We start from the raw sequence: 13,457 nt of genomic DNA on the forward strand, positions 1-13,457 counted from the left end.
TAGGCAGAGGTGGCAGTGGGTGGGGGTAGGTAAAAAGGAAAAGGGATGGATGGAGGGATAGAAAGTGGGATACACACTGGGCATAAGGGTGGTGGGGGGTGGGGGGAATTGTGGGAGCACCGTTACTGATTGTCTCCAATCCCACATCACAAACACTAAACCGCACACCTGCCCTAACGGTCCAATCTCTGCGTACTACAGACCCTCAGCATGCTAACTCCACACTCACCACACAAACAACATGCTCCTTCACCAGCCTTCCTCCCTCCCCACTCTGCCTCGCATGCCCAAACTTCAAGACCTTTTGATGAGGTTCCTTGCCTGACTGACAGACAGCTGGTATAGAGAACAGAGAGGATTTGCAATGTGGGGGACAAGTCGAGTGGCTTTTGAAGGATGACAGTGGTTCACAATGGAGAGGGTACTTCTGCTGCATTGTGCTCCAAACCTCTCTGTCAGGGCATTGACCCCCACCCCACAAGCCACTTTGCTTCAACTGTTCTACTTCAGTTCTACAAAATTTCAACGGACTTCTCTTGGGCTTCCTGCCTAGAAATGGATGACATGATAAATAACAATGGCGATGTTTCACTTGCCACAACTCTCCTAAAGCGTTTACGATGGGCATTTCAGGGACATAACAAGTGCGGACAATGAAAGACACAAACTAACTTTTGTATTATTAAATCATATTTCTTTTTATACACTTCAAGGCAGGATGAGCAGAGACTGTGGCTCACCAAAGCCTCCTCCGGGAGACTGAAGGAGACAGAAAAATGCATACTTGAATGCTTTGTTTGCTGTGCACTTTTTCCCTCTCTGCCTCCCTCTTAGAGCCAAGTGCCATTGGAATTATAGACAGGCTCAGTCAGCCATCTTAATCCCTCTCTCTTGTCCATCTCACGCTCACTCAATCCAAACTGACCCCACACACTCTCACTCTTTAACACACATAAGCATGCAAGCACACACACTCATTCACCTTCTTCCTCCTACGTGGGCCCCAAGCCCCACCACCCAAAGAAAAGAGCTTGAAGCAGAGAGGATCTCAGCTGGAGGGGTGTACACAGCGAGATTTGGGAGTTTGTAAAGGTCAGCACGGACTTTGTTCAATCTAAGGGTTTATCTCAGCAACAGCAGGGCTGGACAATGGGGCCACTCGCCGCGCGACAGAAACCCAAGCTGTGGCAGCTAAATTACGTTACTGATAAGGCCGAATTAGAAGCACCGGGACCCCCGAGGGCAGGAAAAGCGAAGGATGAAGCAAAAAGAAAGGACGGACAGAAGAAATAGAGTGAGAGGCTAGAATATGGTTGAGTGAGGCATTGAAAAATGAATGACTCACAAAATAAGACTTTTGAGAGTGTGATCTTGGTGTAATTAAAGATCATGTTGTTCAATTTGTCATAAAAAGCACATTCAAGTTCACAAATCAACACTTGAATGTACACTGAGATGTGGAAAGAGGCCACAGTCAGTTAAAAATGGTAAAATTGTGACATTTTTACACCATTGTAGGTAAAACAAAAAAAAAAAAGGATAGGACAGTGAGAATTACAGAGAAAAACTCTAAAGTTTCCAAAATAATAGTTTGAATTGTTTTTTTTAATCGAAGTCATAATCTGTTGAGGTTTTAAAGTCCTTTAAAAAACTTGAGAAAAGAAAAATATCACTTGAAAAAAATGGCAGACAGCAGTTGGCAGAATTAATTTCTGCACACATCAAAGAATCCCTGTTTTTACTGCTTACAAGTTATTAGCACATTTAAATCAGTGACTTTTCTTCTGAATAAACCCAATAAAAGACTTCGTGTTTCTGGTCTTAATAATATGAAGGGTTTGACCTAAAATCATATGTTGCATTTCAAAGATATGTTTAAATTAGATAACCACTGCAGTCATGAAGTAGTAGTTTGGATGATTTTTTTTTTTTTTTTTTGGTAAAAATGTTAAATTTTGAATATTACATTAATAACAATTTTTTTCCTAATTTAATGAAGAATTTTTAACATTAATTTCTGTCCCTGAATATTCCAGCTTTGATTCTTTAAAAAAAAAAAAAAAAAACATTTATCAGCCAAAATATTATACAGAAAATGGATAGCACGGAGATGATTTTTTTAAATTCAGTAATGGACTGACTTTTGTCCTAGTACACCCACTCCACAGGAGGCAAATAAAGTGAAGGGTTGCAAAAATGCTGACTTGTTCTACTTGAGAGTAGCTCGGTAGGCAACTTGTTTCAAAGCACATGTGAGTAACTGTGTGAGTGCTTTGTGTGTTTGGCTAGTGTGCTCTTACACAGTATACTTATATGTTTCTTTGAATCTCTGCTTCTGCCTCTCTTGCCCCAAAGTAACAACATCATACCAAATAGTTAAAAGCACTTTGCAGCATTGTGAGCTCTTGGCCAGCAGAGGGGAGCAGGCTTTGTCATCACAAACACTCAGCCTCCATAAAATTACAGCAAACAAAGGATCGTATGAAGAGTTAATGAAAAACTGAGTTTATTGTATTCATTGTTTGGTATTTAAATGTTTAAAGGTAGATAAATTAGAAAGCTGCATTAAGGAATGACACTTGATTTGCTTGTAATGATGAATAGTTGTCTATAACTTTTATCTGCATGTAAAGATCAAGGTCCCTTCTCCCTGCAGATTTACAATCACACACTCCCTCAATATCACAATGGTGTTGTTCTGTTATTTTGACATAACTTCTGTATCACATGGTTGCAGACAAATCCTTTCACAGAAGCAGAACTCTTTTCAATTTATTTATTTATATATTTTTTTTGTGAGGTGGCATGCTGGGTACCACTGTGTACCAGCTTCACCGACGTCACCTCACCTCCTCTCCAGAAAGAGTGGCACAGAGCACAATCATATGACATTTATTGAGGACAGAATGACTGAGAAGCTTGCGGTGCAATGCCCTGACCGTTAAGAAGATTTGCACAGATCAAGTTAGACTATTTGGTTTTCCTTTGTTCTCTGGGTATTATCACGAATAATATGTTTATTATTAAATGTGGTAAGAAAAAATTAAAATCTAAACCTATTTTTTGTGCATTTGTTTCATTGTATGGGATATTCCTGATTTGGTTTTCCAGTAGTAAAAAAAAAACAAAAAACAAACAAATATCTGGGAAATCTCTGTTGAAGCTGTTATCTTGACACAAGCTCTCACACTTATATAAGATATCAAACCAAACCCCTGGTAATATCCTGTTTTTCTAAGGGAAGGCTGATCTAAGATCATGTGAAGGGTGAACCCATGCCCAAAGATGAGTTATTCAAATATAGACTCGTGCATCTATGAGTGTATGCTCAACACGCACACGAAGGCATACACACACACACACACACACACACACACACACACACACACACACACACACACACACACACACACACATTGGCACGCCTCCACAAATCTCAGCTCTGTCAAAACTTCATCGTCTGATGCAGACAAGGTGCTGGGGCTTGTTCACAGTGACAGTGGTGGAGAAAATGAATGAAAATCACTCAAGCGATTCCGGAGACTTTCCTAAGTAAAGATGTACCAGTGTGCTTGACACTTCAACAATTCAACACTGTTTTAGATCTAATGTCGTCATCGTGCTTAGCTTCTCACTCTACCTTGTTATTCTAAATGACTGGGTCGAGGAAAGAAAAACAAAAGTGAATGTCTTTTTCCTGCCTGCCTGTGTACTCTCAAATATTTGAAAGGTGTGTATGAATGCTACAAAATACATTTTATATGCCTCTACATGATGTGGTTTATCTAATCGGTTCAAATAAAGTTTAAGTGTATTGATTTTTTATCAATCTATAGACTCTTAAATAAAAATATATTTGCCAAAAATGGTTAGAAAGGTCCCCTGTCTCCATTTAGATCCAATAATATGCTTATGAATGGCTTTTATGGTCTCTTCCATTTTCCTCTGACAAAGACACACACTGTGCCAAGGCATAAGTCTTTGCACCTAATAAAAAGTAATTAAAAGGCACAGACCTGTGGCTTATTTTCATCCTGCATTCACTCTTGCACTGAGGTCTACAGTACTAAACAGGAACTGCAAAGAGTTAAAGGAAATAAGCATTTCTACAGCCAAGGCTTTTGGGCCATGTTGTGTATCTTATTATGGAAAATGGCAATCACAACAGCCACGGGAACCTGATTAATAGCTCACCACCTCCCTGTTTTAGTCAAAGACATGTTAAGCAGCACAAGGGACTGAGACTTAAAGTGAGAAAGCGTGAGGAGGTGAGTGAAAAATAGAAAGGGAGTGAACTGTAATGAGTGCTCACATGTAGATGCCTACAGATGTACAAAAATGGAGGAAGTGGAAGAGGATAATTCTAAGAACAAGCATAAACTTCATTTGACATAATGTCATCATCTTCCACTGCAGCAGAAAAGAGCAGTTTCATTGTCGTCTCCTGCCTTGAGGCACTAGTTGATGGGGCTATTCATCAGGGCAATGATGAACGATGGGTTTCAGTAGATACACAGTGAAATAGAGGAGTAGAGAAGGTGTGGACAGGAGCTACCTGTACTTCACCAGAGGACTGATAGGCCAATGTGAGGGTTTTTAAATGAATGTTTAAAGCATGTCTGCAAAGGGAAATCTCATGCAATAAAGGATAGTATTGTGGTGTTGATGCGTGAGGAGATTGTGGGTTTGGGGGGGGCTGGTTTTTCAGGCTAACAAGAGGTTCCATTGAGAATGCTTGGCTGGAGTGGCTGAGGTCTGAAACCAGTGACCAAGTAATAACAATCCAAATCCCAGGGACAATATTTGTCGAGTTCTACTCCCTTCAAAGATGAATGACTTTGCCCCATGTGCTTCCTCGGTAGCCAGTGCACATTTCATCTGTGCCTGCAGATTAATTTATTAACTAATTAACAGATGTTGGTAATGAGTTATGAACAAATGATAAGGCATCAGGCTTCTAATCAAACCTGACATTTAATTTGCTGCCCTGCTTCCTCGTTATCAATTACAATGTTCATTGGCGATAATTGACAGTGTTTTGCACTGGGACACAGTAGGCTTGTCTTTAACAGGTTAAAAAAAAAAAGAAGAAAGAAAAGCCCAGCAAAGCTGTGGTGTTTCCAGGGGCAACAGCAACCATATGTTTAATATTAGATGGAATCTGTTCCACTGGAGTGCTCAGAAAGCTGGGAAAATTGGATTAAATTGGCTAATGGCATGTTTAAAACCTACATAAAATGAACGGGAATGGAAGATATTACAGCACCCAGGCTTGGGCCTTGCGGTGTTATACTCTCTCTGGTGCTTTTGCTCTGTGTGTAAACTTGGGGTTTCTGTCAAAGTCAAAATAATGATGACAGAAAACCACATACTGTTGGTCAATACTGTTATTAGAAACCGCAGATTTGATATCCTTTTCATTATGACGTGGAACTATAAGCACATGTTCAAAAGTAACTCCGTATGTTTGTTGTTAATTTCATATAGCTGGTTGATGGCACTTCAGTGCAAAAAACAGCAAGTTTTGGAATCACAGTTTAGACGTCTTATTATTTCTTTTGTAAAGAATCTTTGTTCATAACAATATAAAAAACAATGTAATGATTTTCAGATTATATTCAACATAAAATATTGATAATCTTATCTGTTAAACTATATTAAATTATTGTATATTATGATTTTTATCTTTTATCTTTTATTCATTTCCAAAATAAAGAAAAGACATGTTTTCTTGTAACATCAATAGATTTTTTTAATTATTTAATTGCTCAAAAATATGATGAAAGTATTTCCATTTTATATACAAAAAAGGCAGTATGAACGTTAAGGTAGAAATTTCATAATTAACCTCATAAGAAAATTACTCTGGAGCTAAAATAATTTTATTTCTTCATAAGCAATTAAAGTGAATTGAATTTGTAATATATAACTCCGATTAGATCAGAGGAAGTAAAGCTTAAAAGACCTGCTGTTTTTCTTTCTAAGTGGCTTTCAGCATAAGCCAAAGCTCATCAGAGCATGGTCTTGATTTGATTACAAAAAGACATGATAATTACCCCATTTACATGAAAATTTACCTCAAAAGTTTATATGATGTGTTTAAAGACGATAGTAGTACTTGACTTAAATAGGGTTAACTCATCCTGTGTTATATTTAGTTTGATTTGAAGCTCCACTCATGATATAAATGTCAGAAAGTGACTGCCACTGAGAGAACGTTAAAACACATTAGTCAAATGAAGCAGGAAACGACTCTGTGCTTTGTTATGTCATCCCCTCTCTATTTTCCGCAGCATTCATATACTCAATGTGACTGCTGTCTTCTGGCAGGCCCAGGGAAATTTAGCCCAACTTAGTACCAGTCACCTCAAGGGTCAAACATCAAAATAAATAACACCTTTCTGTGAAAGGCAAACAGACCAGACAAGTTGCAAGCTGCATCTTGAATGGCCTGTTGGGATATCTTATAGAATAAGAACTTGGCCATCCGCCCTTCTCATTCAGAACACAAAAGGTAAGCAAACACTTTAGGACATGAGAGGTGGGTCAGGATAGATAAGTGTCAGGGTGCGCCAGGAGTTCTTCTTCTAAACCTTTGAAAACTTCAGCTTAGTTTGATGATTAAGACACGAACAAAAGGAGCATGGCATCAGTGTGAAAAAAGAGCTGTCAAAGTGGAGATTTAGTGCCTAACACAGGGTGAGAGAGATCTATCATGCCATGGCTGGATGGGTATCTGTCACGTAGGACCTTGGCGACTTGAGAGTGCCCGCCAGACTTCTTAGCCTATCACTAAGTCAATAACTGGTCAAACAGAGGAGCTAGCATTCTTTTCGCCTCTTTCCACACATTGTGGGATGAATGATACTGATATGGAAAATCACCCCACAAAAAGCAAACAGACAAAGAATGAGGGACTGAGAGAAATAAATTTGCCTGGCAACAAAGTCATACCAAGGTCCACTGCTACAGACAGACAGACATGGCTGCAGGGCTGACATGGACTGCCTGATACATGTTTCTCTTTGTGAAAGTGTTTATGATGACCTTTTTCTAAGGGTCTGCATTAATGCACACCTCAAATGTACTGCCCTTTGTCCATAAACACAGAGTACAAAAGTGAAAAAGTCAATAAATTTGACAGAAAATGGCAAAGAAAGTGACTTCATCTGTCCATAGTTCTTAAAAATGTGCTTTAATTACTGCTGTGCATCCTAAATGAGAGAATTTGATCAAAAAACAGAAAATGGTAAAGTCAGAGTGACAGTAGTTATACAAAAAGACAAAAGCATGTAGGTGCGGAAATAGTTTCAAAAGCAATTAATCAGAGGTGCAAAGATACACCCAGAGGTCACAAGGCAGGGAGAAGGTGTTTACATTATTATATCGCATCAGCAGGGCATGGTCATTCTGTTTGTTTCCTCAAGGAGTGCTCAGAAAACCAATAGAGATTTGATTTGACTTGTTCTTCAAAATCAAAGTGAAATTAATCTCTCTCTCTCTTTTTTACCTGTTGTGCCATTATTGCTTTAAAGAAAATTTCTCACACCTACTCTTAAAATGTCGCTATTGTTAGTTTTAATGTATCCTGATCTTTTCCCTGCCACATTTTGCCATGTAAATACCCAAAGGAGTTTAGATCAGTAAGTCTATTGAGTGCCAATCAGTGAAGTGCACAATACCTCCAGTCAGTGTATGGTAACATTTCTCTGTCAATAGACAAGTCAGGCCAATCTACCAGCCAGATAATAGCAGCAGTCACTCTGATGGTTAGATCCCTACACTGTAATCTCTGTGGGCCTTGCCTCACTTTGCTTGCTCAGGCCTTCCTATCCTGAGGGGTTAGCAGTCCTACACACACAACCAAAGATACACACGCACGGTTGACTGGGGGCCTTAGTGTTCTATCACGTTGTGCTAAGAGGGGGAGTGGGGGGCAATAATGGTTTTTAAATGGATGACTCAGTCCTGGCCCAGGGAAGGTGTCTGAGACAGTGGAGAATGGCCATGGCCTGCAGCGCAGCAGCTCTCAGATTGAGCTGTCCGTCTTGCTAAAATGAGCCTGAGTTAACACCTCTTCCAGCTCCCAAAGCCCCAGAACGGACAATAGTCGGCTTCCTCTTTGCCTTTCTCCTTCTTCTCTCTCTTGCTTCTTCTCTGTCATGCTTTTTCTCTACAACTTTTTTTTTTTGTCTCGACCACTCTGCACTTATAGCCAGATTTTCAGAAAGCATTAAAGCATACACCGACTGATGTATTGAGCTTTTTAGGTTTCATTAGCAGATCCCATTGATTGCTAAACAAATATAATAATTTATTTCCAGGATTTAAAAAAAAGAACAAAAAAAAAAAAATCCTCAAAAATCTGGTAAATGTGGTTAAATGTTTAGGAGTAAGTGTTTTGCTGTCAATGGCATTTGTCCTTGCTGATGGGTAAAACACAAAAAGCAGAAAACCTTGAAACCAAGGTTTCCATTTAACACTGTCATTATAAAATCCTTTTGATAACACGAAAGCAAGGTAGCAATAAGCCAGTTATTATAACTAATTTCAGCTCTTAATTAAAATATATCTCCTACCCAAAAGGGTTGAGCTGAAAAGTATGAGGTATTTTGTTAGATATGATCATATTAACACCTTGGAGATTTCAGATGACTTCACTTATTATCTCTCATAATACGTCCCTCTGTTTTGGCAAGAGGTGAATACAAACATATCTCCATGGAATCTGTCCTGCAGTGCCTCATGTAGGAAATATATCATTTTTGCATCCTCTTTTTTTAAATCCTCATTAATCCTTGATGTGTGCTCACTTTAACATTTTCCCTTGTTTTGGCCAAATGTCTGTCACTCCCTTGTCTGTCTATTTGTTTAAGACCAGGGGCAGTAGATGAGTTTGAAAGACTGATGCTGAAAAGGGGGAAAGAAAAGGGTGTACTGGGACTCCTAAGGGACTCTGTTGATAACTATCAACAGGCTGGCTGTTATGACTATCTGTGATAAGAGTCTGGGAGAGGAGAACCTCTGAAGGTTTCCAGCCCCTAAGCAGACAGGATATCTTTAAAAAAACAGAATCTGAGCCAAATTCATTCCTCCAATGCTCATTCAGGATGGAATAGAGGGAATCATGGATCAATTCTTCCATTCTAATTGACTGGGATGCAAAGACCAAAGATGTTACCTGCACAGGAAAACAAAATTGACTTAAAGCTAACTCCACTGGTACACTGTTTCATGAACTGTATATCAAAATGCTCCAGGCTTTTGTGAAAACTGAGAGAAAACATCAGAGCTGTGGGAAGAGTGTAGCATTGGAAGAGAAGTCCTACCCATTCCTTGAATGGTTTGCCATTATATAAACTTTAAAAATGAAAATGTTGTACCTGGCAGGATGCTCCATAGCCTGTGTCTGTGTGTTTTAATTGTCTGCATGCTGGTGCAACTGACATGAAACGATGCAGAGAAAAAAAACAAAAAAAACAAGAGTCTTTAGACAGAGAATTTGATGAGAACCCGATGAGATTTCATGAAAATCTTGTCAGTGAGGAATTTAGGAAACCTGTTTGAGCTGCATGTTTTGAAAATATAATGCTAAAACAACTGTAAATGACTTAAACCCCTACAGCAGCACTTTCTTCAGAAGTCTGCTGACTTCACAGTCCTGTACCAGGAGGGAAACTGACAATTTACTGCAGTGAATTTTTACTGTATGTGATGTATCATCATCAAACATTAAGCTAATTTATCATTTTTAAGAATTATCTTATTTTTACCATTCAAGCACAAAATTTGCAGAAAGTTCATCATCTTATGGACTGCTGGATTAGCTGCTGGTGTCTAGCTCAAGAACATTATACCTTGTCCAAAATAGTATTCCAAGAAATAACATGTCCAAGTCTTTATTCCTCATTATACACAAAGTAATCTGAGACTATATGAGTGACCTGTCCCAGTCAAGAAGTCAGAGAAATGAAAAGCAGGCCAGAGAACTTCAGTCCTGATTAGACCAATGAGAAAGAGAGACAGAGACAGAGAAAGACAGAGACCAGGAGTCGCTTTTTTCTCTCTAATGAGCTTACTGAAGCAACTTCAATATCCTCCAATGTCATGTTGAAATGAAAATTAATAGTTCAATATGCCACCACTGCACTGGGCCACGCTTCTTCCATTTCCATATCAGATGGCGTGACCAAATGAGTGTGCTCGCTTCAGAACGATGCCCAGAAAAGCTGATACCTCCACTAATCAGGCATATTTTTCCATCTGACATTGCTGTGCTGCATTGGATAAGTGTGTTGTGTGTGTATCTCTATGTGTGAGTGTCTGCATCGGCAGGGATCAAAGATGAGGTCAAATAATAAAGACGATGCAAATGGTATGAGCATCTATGCTGATGATGAGATGTATGCTGGTGAGCATCAATAGTGATGGCTGAAAATGGGAATGAAGAGCTACTGCATTCAGTTATTTTCCTCAGTGCAGTTTCATTTCATGTCCTATTGTGTATTTGGCACAGCATATGTGAATGGACAAAGTTGATGGACAGTAACAGTTGAATCGGAAGTATAATAAATACTAAATGATGCACAGAGAATCTAGGGTGGCTCCTACCTCCCATCCAAAAGAGCTGTCTTTGCCTGTGGCCCCATGGTGCTTTGCGTTGTGCAGACCAAACCTCTCACCAGCACAAATGTGGGTTTTAGCCCATACGCCTAGGCCAGCACCTGGCACAGAGGACTCCCGCAGTTCCAGTTCACTGGGAATGGGAATGTCATCAGGAATGTAGACAGGCGCTTCATAGGGTGAGCCCTCCTTGGGTGTGGTGAAGTCCTGGTCATTGCTGCTGCTGCTATTGTTATGGAGGTGGTGGGAGGTGTAGATGTGAGGGTGCAGCAGGTGATGGTGGTTGTTGTTCGGATGGGAAGGAGTTGGTGAGGGCAAAGGGGACATGTTGATAATACCATCTTCTGCGTCGTCTTCTGGGCTGTCGGCGCCGCCTCCACTGCCAGCTGCCAAACTCGGGAGGTCGGCCTCTGTGTCGTACATGCTGTCCACTGGCTCACTGTCATCTAAGAGACAAAGAGACGGAGACAATAATCCCTGTTAGGGGGATGGATTTTAACATTTTGTCGAGGAATAGAAATACTTAAGTTACAAAACAGCACCAGAAATGCTGTACATCATAAAAATACTTCCAATAATTCCCTTACATCATACAAAATAAACTTCAACTGCCAAACATCTAAACTGCTACAAAACCACACTGGGCAAGAAGAAAATGCTGAGGTCTTCTGAAAGGAATATTTAGTCATCTGACTGGCTTCAGCAACAAAATGTTCCCTTCACTAATTTTGAAGAAAACATCCAGACGTGCACAGAGAAGAAGCATTAGGTCAGCCAAGTCCTTGATGGGAGTAGTTCTTAGATTCATCATGGTCACCGTGCCTTGCCAGGACTCATCTTGCAAAATAACAGTTCTGCCTATCACTGACCTGGTTAGCCTCATCACCTATTATTATTGTCACAGCCAAGAACTGACAACATGATTGTGCCTGCACACCAGGATTCTACCACCTCAAGATGAGTGAAAAGGGTGAAGAGCTGTAAGTGTGCGTGTGAATCTACTTAACATTTGGCTTTAAGTTTCATCCACATTTTCTCAGTGTGTTATTAAGGAAATTACTGTGGACAGCGAAGGTTTGTAAACGTGCACATGCAAATACATTTAGGTGAGTGATATGTGACATCTGGCACAATATAACTCGTCCCATTAACCTTTTATTTTAATGTTTAATTGTGAAACATTTCCTTGGTTTTCATCCAAAACTAATCACACAATTTTGTTTGATGTTGTATTTTTATAAAAAAGAAAAAAGAACAAATTATATCATAAAAAAAAAAGGTATTCTTGAAATGAAATTAAAAAACACATATACTTTATAGAAGAGCCTTAGCTTGAAAAAGAAATGTATCAAATCAACATAAGAATAGCAGTCAATGCTAGTCTACGCATATTTGCTTGATTACATGGATAGATCTACGTGGTCTTGTTTACTCTATAGACAGATTCAAGTGTCTTTAGTCAAAGCACTACTAAAGTTTTACTATCTAAACACAGGCATTGGCAATCAGCTGGTTAACTAGGCCCAAAATTACAGGAGTGGTTCCAATCAAGCTCTCTCCCTCTCCTAACCCTCATCTTGCCTGCTGGCAAGCCTGCTGTTTTTGCCCAGGCTTTAACTAAGGCTCCAACATGACATCTTAAAAATGTCCTTGTTAGTACAGCTTTATTGTTTTATACTTAAAGTTTTGCTAAACTTTAATAAAATCTGAAAAAATAGAACAAGTGCAAGGAATCCAATCATAAAAATCATGACTATCATTAAAATGATAGCTAAGTTTCTAATTCCTGTGTGAGTTCATTCATTCAGAAACACAGAGAAACACATTTTTCCTCCTCGCTGTTGAATGTTTGGGTTTCTGCCAAATGTAGATTTTTTTTTTTTTTTTTTTTTTTCAAATGTTAAATGACATGTAAGTTTTGATCGTGAAATGTGAACCAGTGAAAGTATGTGACATTTTTTTCTGCAAAGCTGCAGCCTATCCACGTAGATTTAGGAAACTTATCATATAAAGCTGAAGCAGTAAAAGAGAATCTTTTATGACTGATTTTGCGTCATACAGTGATTTTTAGTGGAAAAGAACCCGTTTTTTAATGACCCCTGTTTCATAGGGATTCAGACCAGGCTTGCAATTAAGCACTGGAACATGTAAGCCAGCAGTAGCTTCCACTCTTCACGCAGATCAATTAAAGTTTTATAACTCACTCCTATCTACTGCTCCCTCTACACAATCAAAAGTGTTTTCAGGCTGTTAAGCACTTCTTTCACCCACTCTCCCTCCCTTCATTCCCCCAACTCTCTCTGGCACTTGACCCATTCAGAGCAATTTTGACAAGCAGAGAGACAGCCTTGGAAAATCTATTAAATACTATTTGGCTTTTAGGGCCTCTGTGCACAAAAAAAATGGCAGAGATCGCTACGTCAAATAACAAAGTGTAACTAGCGGAGGAAGGGGAAAGAAATAACTGAATGTTAACGAACAAAACATCTTCTGTGCGTTAAATGAAGATGTAAAACAAGGCAGTGTGACACTAAAACTTTTAGTAATATCTCTTTTTAATTCATTAGAAAAATAAGGACTTTAGATTACTTGCGACCACAGACACATTTGCCTCCACTTTGTTAGAAAAGGACATGTTTAATCAATGACGTCAAAATAAAAAAATTATAAAAAAAAGTTTATGAGAAACGTAAGCAGGGAAATAATGAAAGGAAGAAGATGTAGAGGAAAAGGCAAAGAGCCTTACAACTGATGACAGAGCTGCTTTTAAACAGCTGTGTGTTAGTTCTGGGTCTCAAAAGACCTAGAAAGAGATGTTAGGTTCGCCTCCCTGT

At 39.2% G+C, this 13,457-nt stretch overlaps 1 protein-coding gene across 1 annotated transcript in view; it reads right to left on the minus strand.

Annotated features, from left to right (window-relative positions):
• Positions 1 to 13,457, minus strand: part of prdm16 (PR domain containing 16) — a 177,190-nt gene that overhangs the window by 100,359 nt on the left and 63,374 nt on the right. Inside the window, exon 2 of the mRNA XM_079239817.1 lies at positions 10,612 to 11,069. Coding sequence (XP_079095943.1) covers positions 10,612 to 11,069 — 458 coding nt within the window. The remainder of the gene's footprint in view (positions 1 to 10,611; positions 11,070 to 13,457) is intronic.

This window comes from Telmatherina bonti (assembly GCF_933228915.1).
Source record: "Telmatherina bonti genome assembly, chromosome: 4".
Taxonomy (NCBI): Eukaryota; Metazoa; Chordata; class Actinopteri; order Atheriniformes; family Telmatherinidae; genus Telmatherina; species Telmatherina bonti.